This window comes from Zea mays, chromosome 3, assembly GCF_902167145.1.
Source record: "Zea mays cultivar B73 chromosome 3, Zm-B73-REFERENCE-NAM-5.0, whole genome shotgun sequence".
NCBI lineage: Eukaryota > Viridiplantae > Streptophyta > Magnoliopsida > Poales > Poaceae > Zea > Zea mays.
In genome coordinates, this window is record NC_050098.1 from 24490615 (window position 1) to 24516669 (window position 26055).

Consider the following 26055-nt stretch of genomic DNA (forward strand, 5'->3'; position numbering starts at 1 on the left):
TATTTTATTTCTACTAGATATGCATGGATTGCTTTCTTCTATTTTAACATTTTAGACCACGCTTGCACCACTAGTTTTGTTTTTGCAAATTCTTTGGAAAATTCTTTTCAAAATCCTTTTGCAAATAGTCAAAGGTATATGAATAAGATTGAAAGAAGCATTTTCAAGATTTGAAATTTTCTCTCCTGTTTCAAATGCTTTTCCTTTGACTTAAACAAAACTTCCCCTAAATAAAATCCTCCTCTTAGCTTTCAAGATGGTTTTGGGATATACAAATTGAGATACTCTCATTAGAGGAGTACCAATTTTGAAGGATACTAATTTCAAATATACCAATATAATTTTCAAAACACAATTTAAAAATAGGTGGTGGTGCGGTCCTTTTGCTTTGGGCTAATACTCTCTCCCCCTTTGGCATTAATCGCCAAAAACGGAGACTTTGTAAGCGCTTTTAAATTCTCTCCCCCTTTGGCAAACAATATATGAGTGAAAGATTATACCAATGTGGAGAGATGGCGAAATACCTGCAAAGAGTGAATAATACCGATGGAGTTGAGTGGAAGCATCGTCTTTGCCGAATACTCCATTTCCCTTTCAATCTATGACTTAGAAGAAATTCACTTGAAAACACATTAGTCATAGCAAATGAAAGAGATATGATCAAAGATATATAAATGAGCTATGTGTGCAATGTTTCAATCAAAATTTCTTGAATCAGGAATATTTAGCTCATTCCTAAGCTTGGTAAAGGTTTTCTCATCTAAAGGCTTGGTAAAGATATCAGCTAATTGTTCTTTGGTGTTAATATAGGCTATCTCAATATCCCCCTTTGTTGGTGATCCCTCAAAAAGTGAAACCGAATGTCTATGTGCTTAGTGCGGCTGTGTTCAATGGAATTCTCTGCCATGCAGATAGCACTCTCATTGTCACATAGGAGAGAGACTTTGCTCAATTTGTAGCCATAGTCCCTGAGGGTTTGCCTCATCCAAAGCAATTGCGCGCAACAATGACCTGCGGAAATATACTTGGCTTCGGCGGTTGATAGAGCTACTGAATTTTGTTTCTTTGAAGCCCAAGACACCAGGGATCTCCCCAGAAACTGACAAGTCCCTGATGTGCTCTTCCTATCAATTTTACACCCTGCCCAATCGGCATCAGAATATCCTATCAAATCAAGGGTGGATCCCTTGGGGTACCAAAGACCAAACTTAGGAGTATAAACTAAATATCTCATGATTCGCTTCATGGCCCTAAGGTGAACTTCCTTAGGATAGGCTTAGAACCTTGCACACATGCATATAGAAAGCATAACATCCGATTGAGATGCACATAAATAGAGTAAAGATCCTATCATCGACCGGTATAGCTTTTGATCTATGGATTTACCTCCCATGTCGAGGTCGAGATGCCCATTGGTTCCCATGGGTGTCTTGATGGGCTTGGCATCCTTCATTCCAAACTTCTTAAGAATGTCTTGAATATACTTGGTTTGGCTAATGAAGGTGCCCTCTTGGAGTTGCTTGATTTGAAATCCTAACAAATATCTCAACTCCCCCATCATAGACATCTCGAATTTTTGAACCATGATCCTATTAAATTCTTCACAAGTAGATTTGTTAGTAGACCCAAATATGATATCATCAACATAAATTTGGCATACAAACAAATCATTTGCAACAGTTTTAGTAAAGAGAGTAGGATCGGCTTTTCCGACTTTGAAGCCATTAGTGATAAGAAAGTCTCGAAGGCATTCATACCATGCATTTGGGGCTTGCTTGAGCCTATAAAGCGCTTTTGAGAGTTTATACCTATGGTTAGGGTACTCACTATCCTCAAACCCGGGAGGTTGCTCAACATAGACCCCTTCCTTGATTGGTCCATTGAGGAAGGCACTCTTCACGTCCATTCGATAGAGCTTAAAGCCATGGTAAGTAGCATAGGCAAGTAATATGCGAATTGACTCAAGCCTAGCTACAGGTGCATAAGTTTCTCCAAAATCCAAACCTTCAACTTGTGAATAACCCTTGGCCACAAGTCGTGCTTTGTTCCTTATCACCACACCATGCTCATCTTGCTTGTTGCGGAATACCCACTTGGTACCTACAACATTTTGGTTAGGTGAAAGTGCATTCATCCCTTTTGTGAGTTTTGGTGATTTGGATAACAACACATTTAAAGGTCTAACAAGTTTGCTAAGTGTTGAACAGGAAATTCAATATGATGAACATACTTGAATAGTGTATAATGATCAGTGAACAAAGGTTCAACACAAGGTTAAATAACCAGTGAGACAATGCAAATGGATATAATATGGTCTCTATATTGGTTTGAATATATGGACAAGACCTGAGAAATCACTATGCATAAATATGATCAGAATAGAGGTTGAAGTGATTAAGAGGATTGGTCAAGCCAAAGTGAATAAGATATGAGGAATCATGAATTGGCTTGACCATATTGCTATTAGTCCATATATGCTTCTATGAGAATCAAACTAGAGCTTGATTGATCTTAGCATTTATATCTAGATGACATTCAAGCAAGGTTCACAATACTGAAGAAATGATTCTCTCAATGGATGCTCAATAGGATGTGACTCAAGAATGGCTTGATAGGGTGAAGATAGCAAGGAAAGGGCTTCGAGGAACTAAGCGAAGGTGAAGGCCAAGCGATGGCTTGTAGACCGAGGTACCATGGCTAAGGTGAAGAAGAGAGTACTTGCACTAAGTCGATGAACTAATCAGCTATAAAGAGTTACAACATGTTGATGCATCAGTAAGGTGGCTTGAAGCCATGATTTGAACTCATATATGGTGAAATGGCACAAGTCACAGGCTCGATTTGTGTTTGCTTCAAAAGGTGAGACGAAGATGTTTGTGATCCTTATGAAGCAACGCCATGGAGAAATCACACTTGAGACACCAATGACTCAAGGAGTTTACTTAATTATATTTTATTTAACTTGAGTATAGGAATCGTCGTACTATCAAGAGGGATCCATAAAGAAGGTTGGTGTTGGTACTAAAGCTCAAAATCCTTGATCAAAAACTTCCATTTTACCCTTATTAATCCTTAGTGAAAGTATGTAGTACAACCTTTTTAAGTCTATCTTGGCCAAAATTGCTCTTTGGAAAATACTGGTTCAACCGGTTTTAAAACAGGTTCAACCGGTTTTTGCACTGTTCACTTTTTTCTGCCAGTCTGCTGTGTCAGCTAAAAAGCTGTGCGCAGCTTTTTTGAAAACCGGTTCAACTGGTTTTGGGACCGGTTCAACCGGTTTTTGGGCAGAAAAGTCAAAAACGGCTAGTTTTGGAGCCCCACCTATATATACTCACTCCTACCTCTCTCCCCACAAAAAAGCACGCACAAAACTCCATTTCTAACCTGAGAAACACCTCCCACTCTCTCTCACACACCTCTTGCCTCTCCCATTTCAAATCTTTGGAGAGAAATCTTTGAGTGAGTTTGAGAGCTACAGTTTTTGTGCTTCATCTCCAAATCTCTCTTGCTCTTCTTGATTCGAGATTTGGTACTACATCAAGTTCTTTGTGGATTCATTACTCTTGGAGCTTCTAGCTCCTAGACGACTAGGTGTCTCTTGTGAGTCTCCAAATCTTGTGGAAGACCACAAGAAAGTTTGTATTACCCGCTCATTTTGAGCAAAGATTATTGTGTGGGCTTGACCTTTGTGGTCGGCAAAGGGAGGATTAGGGTTGAAAGAGACCTAGCTCTTGGTGGGCGCCTCAACGAGGAAGTAGGGCACCTTGGTGGTGTGACTGAACCTCGGGATAAATCTTGTGTCTCTTGTGTTCTTGCTCATTGTGTTTGTTTGTGTTCTTCGTTCTCTCACCATTCCGTGAAAGAATTGTTTATATCTTTTTGGTGTGTGGATTTTGAGAAGTGCCCTTCTCAGATCTACTACTTTGAACCCTGTGGATCATTTAGAACATCTCATTTCCAAAGTTAACTAGGTGAATTTAGAGATCAATTTAGTTTTACCCAGTTTGCTTCTAGTTTTTGTTGAAAAAGTTTTAACTTGCCTATTCACCCCCCCCCCCTCTAGGCAACTTTCATTAGGACGTGGAACTAAATGCCATACCTCATTCCTTGTGAAGTTGTTGAGCTCCTCTTGCATTGCCAGCACCCAATCCGAATCTCTTAGTGCATCCTCAATCCTGTAAGGCTCAATAGAGGACACAAAAGAGTAATGTTCACAAAAATGAGTGACTCAAGATCGAGTAGTTACCCCCTTATGAATATCACCAAGAATGGAGTTCATGGGGTGATCTCTTTGAATCGCCTGGTGGACTCTTGGGTGTGGCGATCTTTGACCCTGTATTTCCTGTTCATCTTCCTTGTCTTGATTTTCATCATCTCCCCCTTGATCATGGACCTCATCTTGAGGTGGCTCATCCTCTTGATCCTCTTCTTCATTATTTTGAGCCTATTCCTCATCTTGAGTTGGTGGAGATGCTTGATTGGAAGATGAATCTTGTGCTTGAATGGGCTCTTCGGATTCCTTAGGATACACATCTCCAATGGACATGTTCCTTAGCGCGACGCACGGAGCCTCTTCATCGTCTAATTCATCAAGATCAACTTGCTCCACTTGGGAGCCATTAGTCTCATCAAACACAATGTCACAAGAAACTTCAACTAGTCCAGTGGACTTGTTAAAGACTCTATATGCCCTTGTGTTTGAATCATATCCTAGTAAAAAGCCTTCTATAGCCTTAGGAGCAAATTTAGATTTTCTACCTCTTTTAACAAGAATACAACATTTGCTACCAAAGACTCTAAAATATGAAACATTGGGCTTTTTATCGGTTAGGAGTTCATATGATGTCTTCTTGAGGATTCGGTGAAGGTAGAGCCGGTTGATGGAGTAGCAGGCGATGTTAATCGCCTCGGCCCAAAACCGGTCCAGGGTCTTGTACTCATCAAGCATGGTCCTTGCCATGTCCAATAGAGTTCTATTCTTCCTCTCCACTACACCATTTTGTTGAGGTGTGTAGGGAGAAGAGAACTCATGCTTGATGCCCTCCTCCTCAAGGAAGCCTTCTATTTGAGAGTTCTTGAACTCCGTCCCATTGTCGCTTCTTATTTTCTTGATCCTTAATCCGAACTCATTTTGAGCCCATCTCAAGAATCCTTTTAGAGTTTCTTGGGTCTGAGATTTTTCCTGCAAAAAGAACACCCAAGTGAAGCGAGAATAGTCATCCACAATTACAAGACAATACTTACTCCCGCCGATGCTTATGTAAGCTATCGGGCCGAATAAATCCATGTGGTGTAGCTCAAGCGGCCTGTCGGTCGTCATGATGTTCTTGTGTGGATGATGGGCACCAACATGCTTTCCTGCTTGACATGCGCTACAAATCCTATCTTTCTCAAAATGAACATTGGTTAGTCCTAAAATGTGCTCTCCCTTTAGAAGCTTGTGAAGATTCTTCATCCCAACATGGGCTAGTCGGTGATGGCAGAGTCAACCTATATTAGTCTTAGCAATTAAGCAAGTGTCGAGTTCAGCTCTATTAAAATCAACTAAGTATAGCTGACCCTCTAACACTCCCTTAAATGCTACTAAATCATCACTTCTTTTAAAGACAGTAACACCTACATCTGTAAATAGACAGTTGTAGCCCATATTGCATAATTAAGAAACAGAAAGCAAATTGTAATCTAATGAATCTACAAGAAAAATATTGGAAATGGAATGGTCAGGTGATATAGCTATTTTACCAAGTCCTTTGACCAAACCGTGATTTCCATCCCTGAATGTGATAGCTCTTTGGGGATCTTCGTTTTTCTCATAGGAGGAGAACATCCTTTTCTCCCCTGTCATGTGGTTTGTGCACCCGCTATCAATTATCCAACTTGAGCCCCCGGATGCATAAACCTGCAAAACAATTTAGGCCTTGTTCTTAGGTACCCAAACGGTCTTGGGTCCTTTCACATTAGAAACAAGCACCTTGGGTACCCAAACACAAGTCTTGGAGCCCTTGTGTTTGCCCCCAACATATTTGGCAACTATTTTGCCTGATTTGTTAGTTAAAACATATGAAGCATCAAAAGTCTTAAATGAAATGTTATGATCATTTGATGCAGTAGGAGATTTCTTTTTAGGCAATTTGGCATGAGTGGATTGCCTAGAGCTAGATGCCTCACTCTTATACATAAAAGCATGATGAGAGCCAGAGTGAGACTTCCTAGAATGAATTCTCCTAATCTTATGTTCGGGATAACCAACAGGATATACAATATAGCCCTCGTTATCCTGAACCATGGGAGCTTTGCCCTTAACAAAATTAGACAATCTTTTAGGGGCATTGAGCTTGACATTGCTTCCCTGTTAGAAGCCAATACCATCCTTAATGCCAGGGCGTCTCCCACTATAGAGCATGCTCCTAGCAAATTTAAATTTTTCATTTTCTAAGTCATGCTCATTAATTTTAGCATAAGTTGAGCTATGTGATCATTTTGTTGTTTAATTAAAGCTAGGTGATCATGAATAGCATCAACATTAATTTCTCTACATCTAGTACAAATAGAAACATGATCGACAGTAGATGTAGAGGGTTTGCAAACATTTAATTCGTCAATCTTAGCATGTAACATAGCGTTTTCATTTCTAAGATTGGAAATAACATCATTGCAAACATTTAAGTCTCTAGCCTTTGAAATTAAAATAGCATTCTCAGAAGTAAGGCTAGCAATTGATTCATTCAACTTATCAATCTTAGCAATTAAACTAGCATTATCATTTCTAAGATTAGAAATTAAATCATCACAAACATTTAACTTCTCAACCTTAGCAAATAAAATAGCATTCTCAGTTTTAAGGTTGGAAATTAAATCATGGCAATTCCTAAGCTCATTAGATAGATTTTCACATTTTTCTACTTCCTAAGCATAGACATTCTTAACCTTAACATGCTTTTTGTTTTCCTTAATAAGGAATTCCTCTTGGCTATCCAAGAGTTCATCCTTCTCATGAATAGCACCTATCAATTCATTCAATTTTTCCTTTTGTTGCATGTTAAGGTTGGCAAAAAGACTAAGCAACTTTTCCTCATCATCACTAGAGCTAGTCTCATCACTAGATGTTGTATATTTTGTGGAGGCTCTAGATTTTACCTTCTTCTTCTTGCCATCCTTTGCCATTAGCCACTTGTGGCCGATGTTAGGGAAGAGGAGGCCCTTGTTGACGGTGATGTTGACGGCGTCCTCGTCGGAGGAAGAGTCGGTGGAGCTCTCATCGGAGTCCCATTCCCGACATATGTGGGCATCGCCGCCCTTCTTCTTATAGTATCTTTTCTTCTCCTTCCTCTTTCCCTTCTTGTCGTCGCCCCTGTCACTGTCACTTGACATTGGACATTTTGCAATAAAATGACCGGGCTTACCACACTTGTAGCACACCCTTTTGGAGCGGGGCTTGTAATCCTTCCCCCTCCTTTGCTTGAGGATTTGGTGGAAGCTCTTGATGATGAGCGCCATCTCCTCATTGTCGAGCTTAGAGGCATCGATGGGGAGCCTACTTGATGTAGACTCTTCTTTCTTTTCCACCGTCGCCTTGAATGCGACGGGTTGTACCTCGGGTGTGGAGGTGCTGCCTTGCTCGACGATTTGTTTGGAGCCTTTGATCATCAACTCAAAGCTCACAAACTTTCCTATCACTTCCTCGGGAGACATTAGCATATATCTAGGATCACCACAAATTAATTGAACTTGCGTAGGATTATGAAATATGAGTGACCTTAGAATAACCTTGACCATTTCATGGTCATCCCATTTGGTGCTCCCGAGGTTGCGCACTTGGTTCACCATGGTCTTGAGCCTGTTGTACATCGCTTGTGGCTCCTCTCCTTAGTTGAGGACGAACCGACCGAGCTCCCCCTTGATTGTCTCCCGCTTGGTGATCTTTGTCACCTCGTCCCCTTCGTGTGCGGTCTTGAGTACGTCCCAAATCTCCTTGGCACTTTTTAACCCTTACACCTTATTATACTCCTCTCGACATAGAGAGGCGAGGAGTATAGTAGTTGCTTGGGAATCAAAGTGCTTGATTTGGGCGACCTCGTCCGAATCATAGCCTTCATCCCCTACGGATGGTACCTGCGCTCCAAACTCAATAATGTCCCAAATACTAGCGTGAAGTGAGGTTAGATGATGCCTCATTTTATCACTCCACATACAATAATCTTCACCGTCAAAAACCAGTGGTTTGCCTAGTAGGACGGAAAGTAAAGGAGTGCGTTTAGAAATGAGAGGGTAGTTTAGGGGGATCTTACTAAACTTCTTGCGCTCATGGCGCTTAGAAGTGACGGACGGCGTGTCAGAGCCGGAGGTGGATGGCGACGAAGAATTAGTCTCGTATTAGACCACCTTCTTCATCTTCTTATTCTTGTCGCCACTCTGATGCGACTTGTGAGGAGGTGATCCCTTTTTTAGCTTGTTGCCGGACTCCTTCAATGGAGCCTTCTCGTGGCTTGTGGCGGGCTTGTCGCCGGTCACGATCTCCCTCTTGGCGTGATCTCCCGACATCACTTCGAGTGGTTAAACTCTAATGAAGTACCGGGCTCTGATACCAATTAAAAGTCGCCTAGAGGGGGGTTGAATAGGCGAAATCTGAAATTTATAAACTTAAGGCACAACTACAAGCCGGGGTTAGTGTTAGAAATAAAATCGAGTCTGAGAGAGAGGGCGAAAAACAAATCAAGAGCAAATGAAGCGGATGACACGGTGATTTGTTTTACCGAGGTTTGGTTCTTGCAAACCTACTCCCCGTTGAGGTGGTCACAAAGACCGGGTCTCTTTCAACCCTTTCCCTCTCTTAAACGGTCACCTAGACCGAGTGAGCTTTTCTCCTTAATCAAACGGGTCACTTAGACCCCTACAAGGACCACCACAACTTGGTGTCTCTTGCTTTGATTATAAGTTGCTTGAGAACAAGAATAGAGGAAGAAGAAAAGCGATCCAAGCGATAAGAACTCAAATGAACACAAATGTCTCTCTCTCACAAGCCACTAAGTCTTTGGAATGAGTTTGGAACTTGGAGAGGATTTGATCTTTTGTTTTGTGTCTTAGAGTGAAGTCTAGAGCTCTTGTATTGAATGCAAATTGCTGGAAACTTGGATGTCTTGAATGGTGGTGGTTGGGGGTATTTATAGCCCCAACTACCAAACCAACCGTTGGGGAAGGCTACTGTCGATGGGCACACCGGACATTGTCCGGTGCGCCAGCCACATCACCCAACCGTTAGGGTTCTGACGGTTTCGACCGTTGGAGCTCTGACATCTTGGGGCACCGGACAGTCCGGTACCGCACCGGACAGCAACTGATCACTATCCGGTGCGCCTTCTGGCGCTGCTCTGACTTTGCGTGAACTATCCGTGCACTGTTGCTTTTGTAGACGACCATTGGCGCAGTAGCCGTTGCTCCACTTGGCACACCGGACAGTCCGGTGCTACACCGGACAATCCGGTGTGCCAAGCGGAGTGGCCTCCGAGAAACCCGAAGCTGAGGAGTTCAGAGTGTACGATCCCCGGTGCACCAGACAGTCCAGTGCGCCAGACCAGGGCACACTTCGGTTTCTTTTGCTCCTTTTCTTTTGAACCCTAACTTGTTCTTTTTATTGATTTGTGTTGAACCTATGGCACCTGTAGAACATATAATCTAGAGCAAACTAGTTAGTCCAATTATTTGTGTTGGGTATTTAACCACCAAAATTATATATAGGAAAAGGTTTGACCCTATTTCCCTTTCAGGCAGTCATATCAAAAACCTTATGATAGGCAATTTTGCCGTCTCCCATACCCACAGGGGACCAGAATACCCGAATTTGCAAAGTTTTTGGGTGACCAAGGAAAGAGCACGAGTGAGCACATAGACCAGTTCTTAGCACAATTAGGAGAATTGGCCGACACCGAAGCATTTCATGTACGTTTATTTTCATTATCTTGAACATGGACTGCATTTACATGGTATGCCACGCTCCCTCCTAATTCCATTTTGTCATGGGGAGACTTAGAGCAAAAATTTCATGAACATTTCTTCTCTGGCGATTACGAGCTAGATTTAGTAGACTTAGTGGCCCTACGACAAGAAAAGGATGAATTGGTTAATGATTACATCCGGAGATTCCGGGATACGAGAAACCGATGTTTTCAAATTCATTTAACAGATAAACAACTGGCGGGAATAGCCTTTGATGGATTGCACTATTATTTAAAAGAGAAATTAGAAGGCGTCCAGTTCTTTACGCTAGCACAATTACATCAGAGAGCTTTGGCTTGTGAAAGCCAAAGCAAAGAACTAGTCAAAACAGTTCATCATAATGTCCATATAGTAGAGCACAATCAAAGTAGTTCGGATGATGAACCAAAGGAAGTTTACACTACCGAAATGGTTTGACCTGAGCAGGCCAAATCTTTGGTTTGCTCCTCCTTGCAGTCAGTTCAAAAGAAACGGCAAGAGAAGGTTAAGTTTACATTTGATGTCGGCAAATGTGATAAGATATTCGATGAATTACTAAAAAATGGTAACATTAAGATCGATTATACCGTTCCACCCGCCGACGAACTAAACTGTTGCACATATTGCAAATGGCACAACTTATTTTCCCATGCCACTAATGATTGTAATGTGTTCCGACGACAAATCCAATCAGCCATTAACGAGGGACGATTGAAATTTCAGGTGGACACGGAGCCCTTCCCAATGAATATGATTGACTTCAAGGAAGAAAGTGTCCTAATTCGGCCCAGCACAGCCGATAAGGGCGAAGACAAAGAAGTCAACATCGGCAACGCATGGGAGGCCGATGGAAACAACAAAATCTCTTACAGGAAAGTGGTGGCCGAGAAGACTCCTGATGGAGGAGAGACACTGAAAGTGACCATCACAACCTCTGGCACTAGAGGGCAAGCGCAGACAAGGGGACATGCGCGAGAACCCATACTGCGCATCGCGGACGGTCCGGTGCCCAGGCGCGGACGGTCCGTAACATCGCCAGATGGTCCGGAGCATTCTAGCGGACGGTCCGACAACACTCAGGAGCACAACGACCGCGTACCTTCAAACCACAACGACCAGAGATTGGTATGTGAAAAACTAATACACTTAAGGCAGCCGGTCGGCTGGTCAAAACTGGCCTGACCTTTGATCAATTATTGTCTAAACATGTGAAAAGAAGGACGGCCCCAGTGATCGGTGAAAGGGAAATGTGCCCTTGGGCCATTTCTAAGTATTTTGGTGATTGCGTGCCAACACAAGTGCTTAAATGTGAATCTATGCCCATGAATGGACAAAGTGCAAATCAAGAGCAAAGGTATGTTTCTAAGTCTTAGTACATTGGTTTTGTGTACTAATATACTTGTCTAAGTGTTAGAAACAGAAAGAAGAAGAAACGAAGAGAGTTGGCTGTGTACAGCCAAGAGGCTGTTTCGGTCTGGGGCACCGGACTGTCCGGTGGTGCACCGGACAGTGTCTGGTAGTGCACCGGACAGTGTCCGGTGCGTCAGGCTGCCTCGACCGAAGTGGCCGCCCTCGGGAATTCGCCGACGGCGTTCGGCTAAAATTCACTGGACTGTCCGGTGTGCACCGGACTGTCCGGTGAGCCAACGGTCGGCCGGGCCAACGGTCGGCCGGGCCAACGGTCGGCCGCGCGATCTGCGCGGGACACGTGGCCGAGCCAACGGTCGGAAGGGGGCACCGGACTGTCCGGTGTGCACCGAACATGTCCGGTGCGCCAACGGCTCCCGCATCTGCAACGGTCGACTGCGCTGTTTAAGGAAGGAAATCGGGCACCGGACAGTGTCCGGTGTGCACCGGACTGTCCGGTGCGCCCGACGACAGAAGGCAAGGACAGCCTTCCTGGTTTGTTCTCAACGGCTCCTAGCTGCCTTGGGGCTATAAAAGGGACCCCTAGGCGCATGGAGGAGGAAACCAAGCATTCCTACAACGTTCCTAAGCACCAAGACATCGATCTCGTGCATTCGTTTCATTGTGATAGCATATTGAGCTCTTGTGGAGTTGTGAACTCTTTGAGTTGTGTTGCGAGCTCTTGTTGCGACTTGTGTGCGTGTTGTTGCTCTGATCTTTTGAAGTCTTGTGTGCGTTGCTCATTCCCCCTTGCTCTGTGTTTCTTTGTGAACTTCAATTGTAAGGGCGAGAGGCTCCAAGTTGTGGAGATTCCTCGCAAACGGGATTGAGAAAAAGCAAGCAAAACACCGTGGTATTCAAGTGGGTCTTTGGACCGCTTGAGAGGGGTTGATTGCAACCCTCGTCCGTTGGGACGCCACAACGTGGAGTAGGCAAGCGTTGGTCTTGGCCGAACCACGGGATAAACCACTGTGTCATCGCTGTGATTGATCTCTTGTGGTATTGTGTTTTGTTGAGACTCCTTTCTAGCCACTTGGCAATCATTGTGCTAACACTTAACAAGTTTTTGTGGCTATAAGTTTAAGTTTTCCCAGGATCACCTATTCACCCCCCCCCCCCCCCCTCTAGGTGCTCTCAATTGGTATCAGAGCCGTTCTCTTCAAAGAAGGACTAATCGCCCGAAGAGATGGATCCTAAGGGGAAGGGAATCGTGATCAACGACAAGGAGAAGGAGTCCTTCGTCAACGAGCCGAAGGATGACAAGCCTACTGACTCGGGCTCGGGCCAAAAGCGTAAAGATGGGAAGAAGAAGAAGACAAGGCGCATCAAGGAGATCGTCTACTACGACGATAGCGATGAGTCTACTTCTTCTCAAAAGGACGACGACAACGACTACAGGAAGACGGTCAATTCGAACTTTTCATTTGATTATTCTCGTATTCCACATAGTTCGAATTCGCATTTGCTCTCCATTCCTCTTGGCAAACCTCCACACTTCGATGGGGAAGACTACGGATTTTGGAGTCACAAAATGCGTAGTCACTTATTCTCTCTCCATCCAAGCATATGGGAGATTGTAGAGAATGGAATGAAATTTGATAGCTCGGATAGCCCTATGCTTATAAATGAACAAATCCATAGAAATGCACAAGCTACTACTGTTCTATTAGCATCTTTGTGCAGGGAAGAGTACAATAAGGTGAGCGGCTTGGACAACGCCAAGCAGATATGGGACACCCTCAAGATCTCTCACGAGGGAAACGACATCACCATGCTCACTAAAATGGAGTTGGTGGAGGGCGAGCTTGGACGATTCGCAATGATAAGGGGAGAGGAGCCAACCCAAACTTACAACCGGCTCAAGACCCTTATCAACAAAATAAGGAGCTACGGAAGCACGCGATGGACGGACCACGACGTCGTCCACCTAATGCTAAGGTCCTTTACTGTTCTTGATCCTCATCTCGTAAACAATATTCGTGAGAATCCCAGGTACACGATGATGACGCCCGAGGAGGTACTCGGAAAATTCGTAAGCGGGCGGATGATGATCAAGGAGGCGAGATACGTCGACGACGCCTTGAATGGTCCGATCAACGAGCCTCAACCCATTGCTCTCAAGGCAACAAGGAGCAAGGAGGCGCTACCCAGCAAGGTGGCACAAATTGAGGCTGCCGGTCTTAATGATGAAGAGATGGCCCTCATCATCAAAAGATTCAAGACGGCGCTAAAAGGTCGAAAGGGACAGCCAAGCAAGACTAAGACCAAGGGAAAGCGATCATGCTTCAAATGCGGTAAGCTTGGTCATTTTATTGCTAACTGTCCCGACAATGATAGTGATCAGGATCAAGGGAACAAGAGAGAAAAGAAGAAGAACTATAAGAAGGCAAAGGGCGAGGCGCATCTAGGCAAGGAGTGGGACTCGGACTGCTCCTCTTCCGACTCCGACAATGAAGGACTCGCCGCCACCGCCTTCAACAAGTCATCCCTCTTCCCCAACGAGCGTCACACATGCCTTATGGCAAGGGAGAAGAAGGTGAGTACTCGAGACTCCACTTATGCTTCTTCTAGTGATAATGAGTCTAGTGATGATGATGACATAGACTATTCATGCTTATTCAAGGGCTTAGATAGATCTAAAATAGATAAGATTAATGAGTTGATTGATGCTTTGAATGACAAGAATAGATTACTAGAGAAACAAGAAGATCTTTTATATGAGGAGCATGATAAATTTGTTAGTGCACAAAATTCTCTTGCTCTAGAAATTAAAAGAAATGAAATACTCTCTGGTGAATTATCTACTTGTCATAAAACCATTTCTACTCTAGAAGGTGTCAACAATGATTTAAATGCTAAATTAGAAGTAGCAAATAAATCTAATTCTTGTGTAGAACATGTTGTAATTTGTACTAGGTGTAAAGATATTGACATTGATGCTTGTAGTGAACACCTAGTTTCAATTTCCAAGCTTAATGATGAATTGGCTAGTCTTAATGCTCAACTTAAGACTAGCAAGAATGAATTTGACAAGCTAAAATTTGCAAGGGATGCCTACACGATCGGTAGACACCCCTCAATTAAGGATGGACTTGGCTACAAAAGGGAAGCCAAGAACTTGACAAGCCATAAGGCTCCCATCTCCGCCAAGGAGAAAGGGAAGGCCCCTATGGCTAGTAGTGTGCAAAAGAACCATGCCTTTATGTACTATGATAGAAGACAACCTAGAAATGCTTATAGGAGTTGTAATGCATATAATGCCTTTGATTCTCATGCCATGTTTGCTTCTAGCTCTTCTTATGTGCATGATAGAAATGTTGGTAGGAGAAATGTTGTTCATAATATGCCTAGGAAATATGTTGTTAATATTCCTAGGAAAGTTAATGAGCCTTCTACAATATATCATGCTTTGAATGCTTCCTTTGCAATTTGTAGAAAGGATAGAAAGGTAATTGCTAGAAAGTTAGGGGCAAAATGCAAGGGTGATAAAACTTGCATTTGGGTCCCTAAGGAAATTGTGACTAACCTTGTAGGACCCAACAAGAGTTGGGTACCTAAGTCCCAAGCCTAAATTTGCCTTGCAGGTTTATGCATCCGGGGGTTCAAGCTGGATTATCGACAGCGGATGCACAAACCATATGACGGGGGAGAAGAAGATGTTCACCTCCTACGTCAAGAATAAGGATTCCCAAGATTCAATTATATTCGGTGATGGGAATCAAGGCAAGGTAAAAGGGTTAGGTAAAATTGCAATTTCTAATGAGCATTCTATCTCTAATGTATTTTTAGTGGAGAGTCTTGGATATAATTTGCTATCTGTTAGTCAATTATGTCATATGTGATATAACTGTCTATTTACAAATGTAGATGTGTCTGTCTTTAGAAGAAGTGATGGTTCACTAGCTTTTAAGGGTGTATTAGACGGCAAACTTTATTTAGTTGATTTTGCAAAAGAAGAGGCTGGTCTAGATGCATGCTTAATGGCTAAGACTAGCATGGGCTGGCTGTGGCATCGCCGCTTAGCACATGTGGGGATGAAGAACCTTCACAAGCTTCTAAAGGGAGAACATGTGATAGGTCTAACTAACGTGCAATTCGAAAAAGATAGACCTTGTGCAGCTTGTCAAGCAGGTAAACAAGTGGGAGGAGCGCATCACGGCAAGAATGTGATGACCACTTCAAGACCCCTGGAGCTGCTGCATATGGACCTCTTCGGACCTGTCGCCTATCTGAGCATAGGAGGGAGTAAGTATGGTTTAGTTATTGTTGATGACTTTTCCCGCTTCACTTGGGTGTTCTTTTTGCAGGATAAGTCTGAAACCCAAGGGACCCTCAAGCGCTTCCTCAGGAGAGCTCAAAATGAGTTTGAGCTCAAGGTGAAGAAGATAAGGAGCGACAATGGGTCCGAATTCAAGAATATTCAAGTAGAGGAGTTTCTTGAGGAGGAGGGGATCAAGCACGAGTTCTCCGCTCCCTACACACCTCAGCAAAATGGTGTGGTAGAGAGGAAGAACAGGACGCTCATAGATATGGCAAGGACTATGCTTGGAGAATTCAAGACCCCCGAGTGCTTTTGGTCGGAAGCCGTGAACACGGCTTGCCACGCCATCAACAGGGTCTACCTTCACCGCCTCCTCAAGAAGATGTCATATGAGCTGCTAACCGGTAACAAACCCAATGTATCTTACTTTCGTGTATTTGGGAGCAAGTGCTACATTCTAGTGAAGAAGGGTAGAAATTCTAAGTTTGCTCCCAAAGCTATAGAAGGGTTTTTGTTAGGTTATGACTCAAATACAAAGGCGTATAGAGTCTTCAACAAATCATCGGGTTTGGTTGAAGTCTCTAGCGACGTTGTATTTGATGAGACTAATGGCTCTCCAAGAGAGCAAGTTGTTGATTGTGATGATGTAGATGAAGAAGATATTCCGACGGCCGCTATACGAACCATGGCGATTGGAGAAGTGCGGCCACAGGAACAAGATAAACGAGATCAACCTTCTTCCTCAACTATGGTGCATCCCCCAACCGAAGATGACGAACAGGTACCTCAAGTGGAGGTGCTTGATCAAGGGGGAGCACAAGATGATCAAGTGATGGAGGAAGAAGCGCAACCGGCACCTCCAACCCAAGTTCGAGCGATGATTCAAAGGGATCATCCCGTCGACCAAATTCTGGGTGATATTAGCAAGGGAGTAACTACTCGATCTCGATTAGTTAATTTTTGTGAGCATTACTCCTTTGTCTCTTCTATTGAGCCTTTCAGGGTAGAGGAGGCCTTGCTAGATCCGGATTGGGTATTGGCCATGCAGGAGGAACTCAACAACTTCAAGCGCAATGAAGTTTGGACACTGGTGCCTCATCCCAAGCAAAATGTTGTGGGAACCAAGTGGGTGTTCCGCAACAAACAAGACAAGCACGGGGTGGTGACGAGGAACAAGGCTCGACTTGTGGCAAAAGGTTATGCCCAAGTCGCAGGTTTGGACTTTGAGGAGACCTTTGCTCCTGTGGCTAGGCTAGAATCAATTCGTATCTTGCTAGCATATGCCGCTCACCATTCTTTCAGGTTGTACCAAATGGATGTGAAGAGCGCTTTCCTCAATGGGCCGATCAAGGAGGAGGTGTACGTGGAGCAACCCCCTGGCTTCGAGGATGAACGGTACCCTGACCACGTGTGTAAGCTCTCTAAGGCGCTCTATGGACTTAAGCAAGCCCCAAGAGCATGGTATGAATGCCTTAGAGACTTTCTAATTGTTAATGCTTTCAAGGTTGGGAAAGCCGATCCAACTCTTTTTACTAAGACATGTGATGGTGACTTGTTTGTGTGCCAAATTTATGTCGATGACATAATATTTGGTTCTACTAACCAAAAGTCTTGTGAAGAGTTTAGCAGGGTGATGACGCAGAAATTCGAGATGTCGATGATGGGCGAGTTGAACTACTTCCTTGGGTTCCAAGTGAAGCAACTCAAGGACGGCACCTTCATCTCACAAACAAAGTACACGCAAGATCTGCTAAAGCGGTTTGGGATGAAGGACGCCAAGCCCGCAAAGACTCCGATGGGGACCGACGGACACACCGACCTCAACAAAGGAGGTAAGTCCGTTGATCAAAAAGCATACCGGTCAATGATAGGTTCTTTGCTTTACCTATGTGCTAGTAGACCGGATATTATGCTTAGCGTATGCATGTGTGCTAGATTTCAATCCGATCCTAAGGAGTGTCACTTAGTGGCGGTGAAGCGAATTCTTAGATATTTGGTTGCTACGCCTTGCTTCGGGCTCTGGTATCCAAAGGGGTCTACCTTTGACTTAGTTGGATACTCAGACTCCGACTATGCTGGATGTAAGGTCGATAGGAAGAGTACATCGGGGACGTGCCAATTCTTAGGAAGGTCCCTGGTGTCATGGAACTCTAAGAAACAAACCTCCGTTGCCCTATCCACCGCTGAGGCCGAGTACGTTGCCGCAGGTCAGTGTTGCGCGCAACTGCTTTGGATGAGGCAAACCCTCCGGGACTTTGGCTACAATCTGAGCAAAGTCCCACTCCTATGTGATAATGAGAGTGATATCCGCATGGCGGAGAATCCTGTTGAGCACAGCCGCACAAAGCACATAGACATCCGGCATCACTTTTTGAGAGACCACCAGCAAAAGGGAGATATCGAAGTGTTTCATGTTAGCACCGAGAACCAGCTAGCCGATATCTTCACTAAGCCTCTAGATGAGAAGACCTTTTGCAGGTTGCGTAGTGAGCTAAATGTCTTAGATTCGCGGAACCTGGATTGAATTGTAGCATACATGTATTTATGCTTTTGATCATGTTCCTTTTTGCATTTTGTTGCTTATTATGGTGCTCAAGTTGTACAAACACTCCCTGGACCTCACAAGTTCGTTGCAAAGTGATGCACATGTTTAGGGGGAGATGTGTTACAACTTGACCCTTTGAGACTAACCATGTGCTTGAGTTTGATGATTTAGTCTCGAAGGAGGATTGAAAGGGAAAAGGTGGACTTGGACCATGAAAGACTTCCACTGCACTCCGATGAGAGGGTAACTTATTCCAAGTTCATCTTTAGACTCTTATTGCCTGTTTGCTCTTAATTGAAGATTTTGGTGAGGCAATGGGGTTAAGGGGCCAAGATTGATCCCGTTTTGGTGCTTGATGCCAAAGGGGGAGAAAATAAAGGCCAAAGCGATAAATGGATCAGCTACCACTTGAGAGATTTTGAAAATAGTAGAATAGAGTTTTTGTTTTGTCAAACTCTTTTATTGTCTCTTATTGTCTCTCTTGTCAAAAGTTGGCTTCTTGTGGGGAGAAGTATTGATTATGGGAAATAGGGGGAGTTTTTGAAATCTTTGATCAATCTCTTTTGGAATGACTCTCTTTATGCTTCAACATGTGTGTTTGACTTAGAGATAGAGATTTGAGTTTGATTTGCAAAAACAAACCAAGTGGTGGCATAGAGTGATCCATATATGTTAAAATTGAATCAAAATAAATTTGAGTTTTATTTGAAGTGATATTGCACTTGTTCTAGTTGCTTTATGTTGTGTTGGCATAAATCACCAAAAAGGGGGAGATTGAAAGGGAAATGTGCCCTTGGGCCATTTCTAAGTATTTTGGTGATTGCGTGCCAACACAAGTGCTTAAATGTGAATCTATGCCCATGAATGGACAAAGTGCAAATCAAGAGCAAAGGTATGTTTCTAAGTCTTAGTACATTGGTTTTGTGTACTAATATACTTGTCTAAGTGTTAGAAACAGAAAGAAGAAGAAACGAAGAGAGTTGGCTGTGTATAGCCAAGAGGCTATTTTGGTCTGGGGCACCGGACTGTCCGGTGGTGCACCGGACAGTGTCCGGTGCGTCAGGCTGCCTCGACCGAAGTGGCCGCCCTCGGGAATTCGCCGACGGCGTTCGGCTAAAATTCATCGGACTGTCCGGTGTGCACCGGACTGTCCGGTGAGCCAACGGTCGGCCGGGCCAACGGTTGGCCGCGCGATCTGCGCGGGACACGTGGCCGAGCCAACGGTCGGAAGGGGGCACCGGACTGTCCGGTGCGCCAACGGCTCCCGCATCTGCAACGGTCGACTGCGCTGTTTAAGGAAGGAAATCGGGCACCGGACAGTGTCCGGTGTGCACCGGACTGTCCGGTGCGCCCGACGACAGAAGGCAAGGACAGCCTTCCTGGTTTGTTCTCAACGGCTCCTAGCTGCCTTGGGGCTATAAAAGGGACCCCTAGGCGCATGGAGGAGGAAACCAAGCATTCCTACAACGTTCCTAAGCACCAAGACATCGATCTCGCGCATTCGTTTCATTGTGATAGCATATTGAGCTCTTGTGGAGTTGTGAACTCTTTGAGTTGTGTTGCGAGCTCTTGTTGCGACTTGTGTGCGTGTTGTTGCTCTGATCTTTTGAAGTCTTGTGTGCGTTGCTCATTCCCCCTTGCTCTGTGTTTCTTTGTGAACTTCAATTGTAAGGGCGAGAGGCTCCAAGTTGTGGAGATTCCTCGCAAACGGGATTGAGAAAAAGCAAGCAAAACACCGTGGTATTCAAGTGGGTCTTTGGACCGCTTGAGAGGGGTTGATTGCAACCCTCGTCCGTTGGGACGCCACAACGTGGAGTAGGCAAGCGTTGGTCTTGGCCGAACCACGGGATAAACCACTGTGTCATCGCTGTGATTGATCTCTTGTGGTATTGTGTTTTGTTGAGACTCCTTTCTAGCCACTTGGCAATCATTGTGCTAACACTTAACAAGTTTTTGTGGCTATAAGTTTAAGTTTTCCCAGGATCACCTATTCACCCCCCCCCCCCCCTCTAGGTGCTCTCAATCGGCCACCAAAGCGACCTCGCTTACCCACCCAGGAGCGACAGCAGGTTAGGCCGATTGGACCACCTCACCGATCGGAAAGGACGGGAGGTCATAATGTTCAATTAAGACCTAACGCACCTGCGTGGACACCGCCACCTCCACATACACCCATGTCATGTCATTATACATACATACTACCAACACTATATATCCTGAATCAGATGTGGGGCGCGCCACCATATCCATTCGGGATACCATAATACCCCACCTGGGGGCACCTCAATCATCTGTTTTTGGCAGGTTGATGCCTCCAGTACAAGACTGATTGAGAGCCCCTCAATCTGGTCCACGAGCACAGGCCCAGCAAGATTGCCGGACAGCTCGGGCTCAAGGGCTAACTAATCTAGTAGGGGGCATATAGCTACAGCCTCCAACAGTACGATAAAAGAGGACGTTATTAAAAATAGGAACAACAGATGTTGTCGTACGACAAAATAACGAAGGGTCGATGATTTTTGGTGAATCGTCCAACACAAACAAAAACAAGATACAACTGTCAACAAAACAGCCGATCTAAAATACTTCATGCCCCGATGGTGCCCATCGGGATTGACACGATCACAAAAGCGAAAATTACAGCGCCTCAGAGCAAAGGAGAATCAGGAAAAGGAGGCGGAAAAAGTATTCAATGACACACATCCGCAGTACCCACCACCGCAAAAGAGATGGAGACCAAAGGCCATTGAAAAAAAGCAAATGGCCACAAAGACAAAATAAAACAACAACTATGCAGCTCTCTGCAGGTATGACAAACAGTCCGGCTATAAAGGTCGGACCATCCGTACAGGCCACGGACCGTCCAACCTTTGAGGTCGGACCGTCTACACTACACCAGGGCACCTCCAACGACGTACCGACACCCATGGAGGAAGACGACCTGCAAGGAGAAGACCTGGTCAACTACGGAGCTACGCCAGAATACTCAGAAAATTAGGAAAACAAGATGACGAATTGGTCAGGACCAATACGACGCTCGGCGGTGTTGGGACTGACAGTTCGATCAAAGCTAAACAAGTCACATCCGTTGGGTTAACCATCGTGACCAAGACCCTTGCGTACCATCCTAGTAGGTGGTAAGATGTCTAAGAAAGCCGATGTGATCACATCAGGTTAGTTGTTTTTGGTTCGCCCAGCTGCTCCAAAAGGCAGGGGGCATATGTTGAGCACCATATTGAGCCGTCGGAGGGTCCGGCTCTAGGACCGGACGGTCCGCGGTCCAGACGGTCCGCGCACGCAGAACCAGTTAGGGTTCCGAGTTTCTTGCTACAATTGTTGGCTAGATTCACGGAATTAGCTCGAGAAATCTGTTTGTAACGGGTCCAGTCCCCTCCTCTATAAATACAGAGGATTACAGCCAATTAAGCATCAACAATCGAATCAATAATCAATTTATCTCGCATTTATTTCTTGTACATTTAGAAGTAGTTCTAATCTAGTTCTAGTTTAGCCTTTCGGTCCCCAAATTCTTCGCTTCTCTTCGACTCTACGTCGATTAGAGGAGTCTAGGTCGGCTTGCCGAGCCTAGACAACACCTAGGATCTCTCCTCCCCGACGGGGTCCCTTCCGGGAGCGAGGTCCAGGCGCCGCCGGCGACCTTCGCTGCCCCTGCGCACGTGCGGACCGTCCGGCCCGTCAGGCAGGAAACCCTAGCCCTGCTCCAGGTCGTGGACCATCTGGCCCCTGGCCGCGGACAGTCTGTGTCTATGCAGAGAGCACCACCGCCGGTTCTCGTGCAGTGATTGGCGCCCGAAGAGGCACCAACACCAGGATAAATCTGAGAAGCTATCCAAGAATTTGACAATTTAATTCGTAAACCCGAAACCTTCTGGACACATGACTCGACGTGTGTGGATACGGGTGAAGATTTTGACTAGCGAGTACAATTCGCACCCAACCCGAAGTTTTGCTGATATGGATGTAGGTTTCTATTTCAACCCACGGGTGACCCGCACCCGACTTAAAATTTGTTTCGTTCTTTATTTTGCATAAAATGATTAATATACAGTAGTAATTATTTTGAATACTTAACTTGGATAATGATTCATGATATGTTTTGTTGTTGTTCAATGTGAAAAGGCTTAAAATACATATAACTCAACTATTGCGGCAACTATTGCGGGTACTTAATTGATTGTAGCTGAACTATTGTTTAAAAGTGTGACTCGAAACCCGACGGTTTGGGTGCGGATTTGAAACTGCACCCGCGGGTGCGATTATGAGCGGATTTAGGTAGACTTCATGGGTGCGATCTCAGCCGGGATTTTGCTCCACTCGAATTGAATTTGATCCATTGTCATCCTTAAAGAATAGAAAGTTACTAAATTTAAATAGTCATTTTCACGTAGTCCTTTGCAGATGTTTTTCTGCTAATATAGCTAAATTTATCTTTTCTTTACAAAATGATTTGGCTAATTTTTTCGAGTGTTTCTCTTAAATATAAAAGACCACTCTACTCAAATAACTAAATCTATTGTGTAGAGGGAGAAGAGAACTCTATGCGTGCGCTCCTTCACCTCGTACGACGAATGGCGTACAACAGAATGGTCCACACAAATTCAGCATTTGACCTTGCGGGAGCGGGAGCATTAAAAACATAGCGTAATGGGATGGTTTATTTAACGTCCTTCATTTGGATTGCATTTAGGAATCCAAATATATAACAACAGTGTATGTTGGCCTTTGTATGTATTTCCTCTACTTTAGCTTTTTACATCTCTAAAGATTTAAAGAACATTGTTGCCTTTTGTATAGTCTGATAACAGCTGAAGCCATTTTACATTTCGGTTGCTTAACTTAGTGTTTGGCTAACCGCATTTTTTCTCTTGAAACGAATGAGCTATTTCCAGTGAAATTCTGTAGCCCAAGTAGTGGACGAATCATCGATCATTTGATCAGTTTCAACGGCCGAATCATGGCGTTGTCCTCATGATCCAAAATCTGCCAAACAGCCAATTAGCATTCACAATCAGTTGGTAATAAGCAATGAAATAAGCAGATGTTTCAGAGCAGTAGTAATAACATGTATCATGCGTCAACTTGTGTCAGTTACGTACGTGGCAATGGTAGACGTATCCTGGCTCGGCCGTGGCGTCGAACGGGTAGCTCCTGCCGGTGTCTACCATGAGGAACTTGACGACCACCGTGGTCATGAACCCCGGCGCGATCTTGACGACGTTCTTCCACGTCCTCTCGTGCTCCGGCACGGCCACCTCCTCCCCCACGGCGTGCCGGCCCACGTCGCAGCGGACCGCGTCGTTGAGCCTCTCCATGCAGTGCTTGAACTCCTCCAGGCCGTCGAGCTCCCGCGCGCGCACGGCTTGGAACGTGGCCAGGTGGAGGTGCAGCGGGTGGTTGTCCTGCGTGAGGTTGATCACCTCCCACACCTCCGTGGAGCCCGGCCGAGGCGTCTCCGTCGCCGGGTCCTCCAGCCGCTTCCCGTTGATGTACAGGTGCGTCGGGTCGCCCGTCGCCTCGTCCTCGTACTCGTACAACACGATGTACCGCCTCCGCGCCGCGTCCTCCTCGGCGACCTTGACGTAGTCCAGCAGCCGCGCCGGCACCCTCGAGTCGTCGTCGTCGTCCCGCACCCTCGCCGGCTCGACGACGAACTTCATCACCTTGCCGTTGAGGTGGTTCGGCGCGTCGCCGTCGGGGTACGGGTACGGCGCCGTGTTGACGAGCTCCGCCTCGGGGGCCGCGCACTCGGAGAAATCGACGACGACGTCGAACGCCTCGGCCGCGGCGACGAGGAGGTGCGTCACGGCGACCGGCCGGGGCAGGTAGCTGGTGTCGGAGCCGACGACGTGGAGCGGGATCAGGCTCAGGCTCAGGCCGTCGGAGGAGGCGGACAGGGAGAGGTTGAAGAAGCGCGCGTTGCTGGCGTTGATGACGCGGAAGCGGTAGCGGCGGCGCGCGACGCGGAGGAACGGCCAGGCCTTGCCGTTGACGGTGACGGCCTCCCCGAAGTACTCGGGCTGCCACTGCGGGTGGACGCCCGGGTTGTCGCCGGTGCGGTTCATGTAGAGCGAGCCGTCGGCGTAGAAGCTGCGGTCTGCGAGCACGAGCACCCGGTCGAAGGCGTCGCCGCGGGGGAGGCCGAGCGGCGCCTCCGCCGCCGGGTTCCGGACGACGTAGGCGCCGAGGAGGCCCGCGAGGAGGTTGGCGCGCGTGAGGCCGAGCGCGTGGTCGTGGTACCAGAGCGCGCCGCCGGGCGACTGCACGTTCGGGTACGCGTACGTGGGCGTCGTCCACGCGGGGCCCCTCTCCCGGAAGCCCGCGGTGAACCAGGCGTAGGCGTGGCCGTCGGACTGCGGCGGGTGGACGCCGCCGTGGAGGTGGACGGCCGTGGGGACGCCGCCGCCCCTGGGGATGGCGGTGGGCACCGTGGGGTCCCACGGCAGGATGTGGCGGTCGGGGAGGTGGTTGTCCCACGTCACCTGCAGCGGGACCCCCTGCAGCGCCTCGATGGTGGGCCCTGGGAAGGTCGCGCTCTCCACCGACGTGCCGAACACGAACACGGTCGTCGGCGGCAGGTCCCGGTGGAATTTCTACGCGCGCGCAGGCATACAAAAAAAGAAAGAGTCAATTTTGGACAGTGTCACACGCAAATCAATTTTTACGAGAGGACGTATTAGAAATAGATATAGATTTGTTATGGGTACGCAGAGATATATGGATATGTAGAGATGTTGATGTATACGTAGACGTAGACGTAAATTTGGATTGAGAAAATAATTAAATAGAAAAGCAAAGGCTACGTACGTACGTACCCACTTTTTCTGGTACATCCCGATGGTGAGGTGAGTCGGCGTGGGGCGGCCGTGCTTGATGGAGTAGCCGAGGACCTTAGGCATCTGAGGGAGCGCGTCGACGTACATTTCCAGCGAGGCGGCCACCTTCTCAAGGGTGTCCTCCGTTACCGACGGCGGGCCGCCCCCGCCCGGCCTGAACCCGGTGGCAGAGCAGACGGCGGCGACGAGGAGGAGAAGAGCGGCGAGTTGTGCTCTGGCGGCTACCATGTCGCCCGGCCGGCTGGGCTATATATATTGCTTATTACAGTACACCTCAGTCTGAATGCAAGAGCCAAGACAGAAGCACACTAATATAGCACCAGCTAGCCACATCAGGGGTGGAATCGAAATGGAGGACGCACAAGGATGCATGACTTTGCAGGTGCAGGCCATCATTATTTGAGCCCGCCCAGGTAGTGCTATGCTATCTCATGGATGCTCATCTGCGGGCGCCGCCGGCCGAATGCTGAGCGGCACTGACGAGAGGAGCACTAGCGGCAGTCTGTTTTACATGCATGCGCGGTGCGCCAATATATATTTGCAGGTGATGAGGATCATGCTGCCGGTGTGGAGCTCCCACTACGCTCTAGACTGGCACTTGGCCGTCGCTCGCGTACTTATATATACCAAAAAAAAAGGCAATTGATGCTCGCACGTACGTACAATCGCACGCATCAGCACGACAACTAGTGTTATGGTGGGAACCTGGATGGATTGCTGAAACATGCATGAGTAGTTACATGACCAGAAAGGCAAATGGCTCTGTAATGCCTTCTCTAGTTTGTTTTCTTCTCAGAAGGTCTATTTCCACATGATCGATAACTAGCCGACCCACCCCATTTTTTTCTTGTTGTGGAAATCCAAATGTCAACCCAAACACAAGGTTGTTTTCTGGCTGCTGCTCAAAGATAGATTGAATACCCGCTCTTTTCTCAGGCAGCGTTCAATGCCATTGGACTCTTACACTTGCGACAACTGTATTCTTCAACTGGAAGAGACGACTCTCCATCTTTTTT

General features: G+C 46.1%; 1 protein-coding gene across 1 annotated transcript; it reads right to left on the reverse strand.

Moving 5' to 3' along the window:
- Positions 1–22834: 22834 nt before the first annotated feature.
- Positions 22835–25612, reverse strand: LOC103649860 (multicopper oxidase LPR1 homolog 1). The gene is made up of 3 exons (XM_008675559.3): positions 25019–25612; positions 23303–24796; positions 22835–23186 (listed from the first exon to the last, which is right to left on the reverse strand). The coding sequence occupies exons 1-3, from the start codon at positions 25265–25267 to the stop codon at positions 23133–23135; spliced, it is 1797 nt and encodes a 598-aa protein (XP_008673781.1). The 5' UTR covers positions 25268–25612; the 3' UTR covers positions 22835–23132.
- Between the last annotated feature and the right edge of the window lie 443 nt (positions 25613–26055).

Excerpts from the sequence above, each read along its gene's own strand:
- LOC103649860 (XM_008675559.3), bottom strand. The coding sequence starts at position 25,267 with ATGGTAGCCGCCAGAGCACAACTCGCCGCTCTTCTCCTCCTCGTCGCC. Across the intron at positions 24,797-25,018 it reads GGATGTACCAGAAAAAGTGG|AAATTCCACCGGGACCTGCC; the intron begins GTACGTACGTAC and ends GCGCGCGCGTAG. Across the intron at positions 23,187-23,302 it reads GATACGTCTACCATTGCCAC|ATTTTGGATCATGAGGACAA; the intron begins GTACGTAACTGA and ends GCTGTTTGGCAG.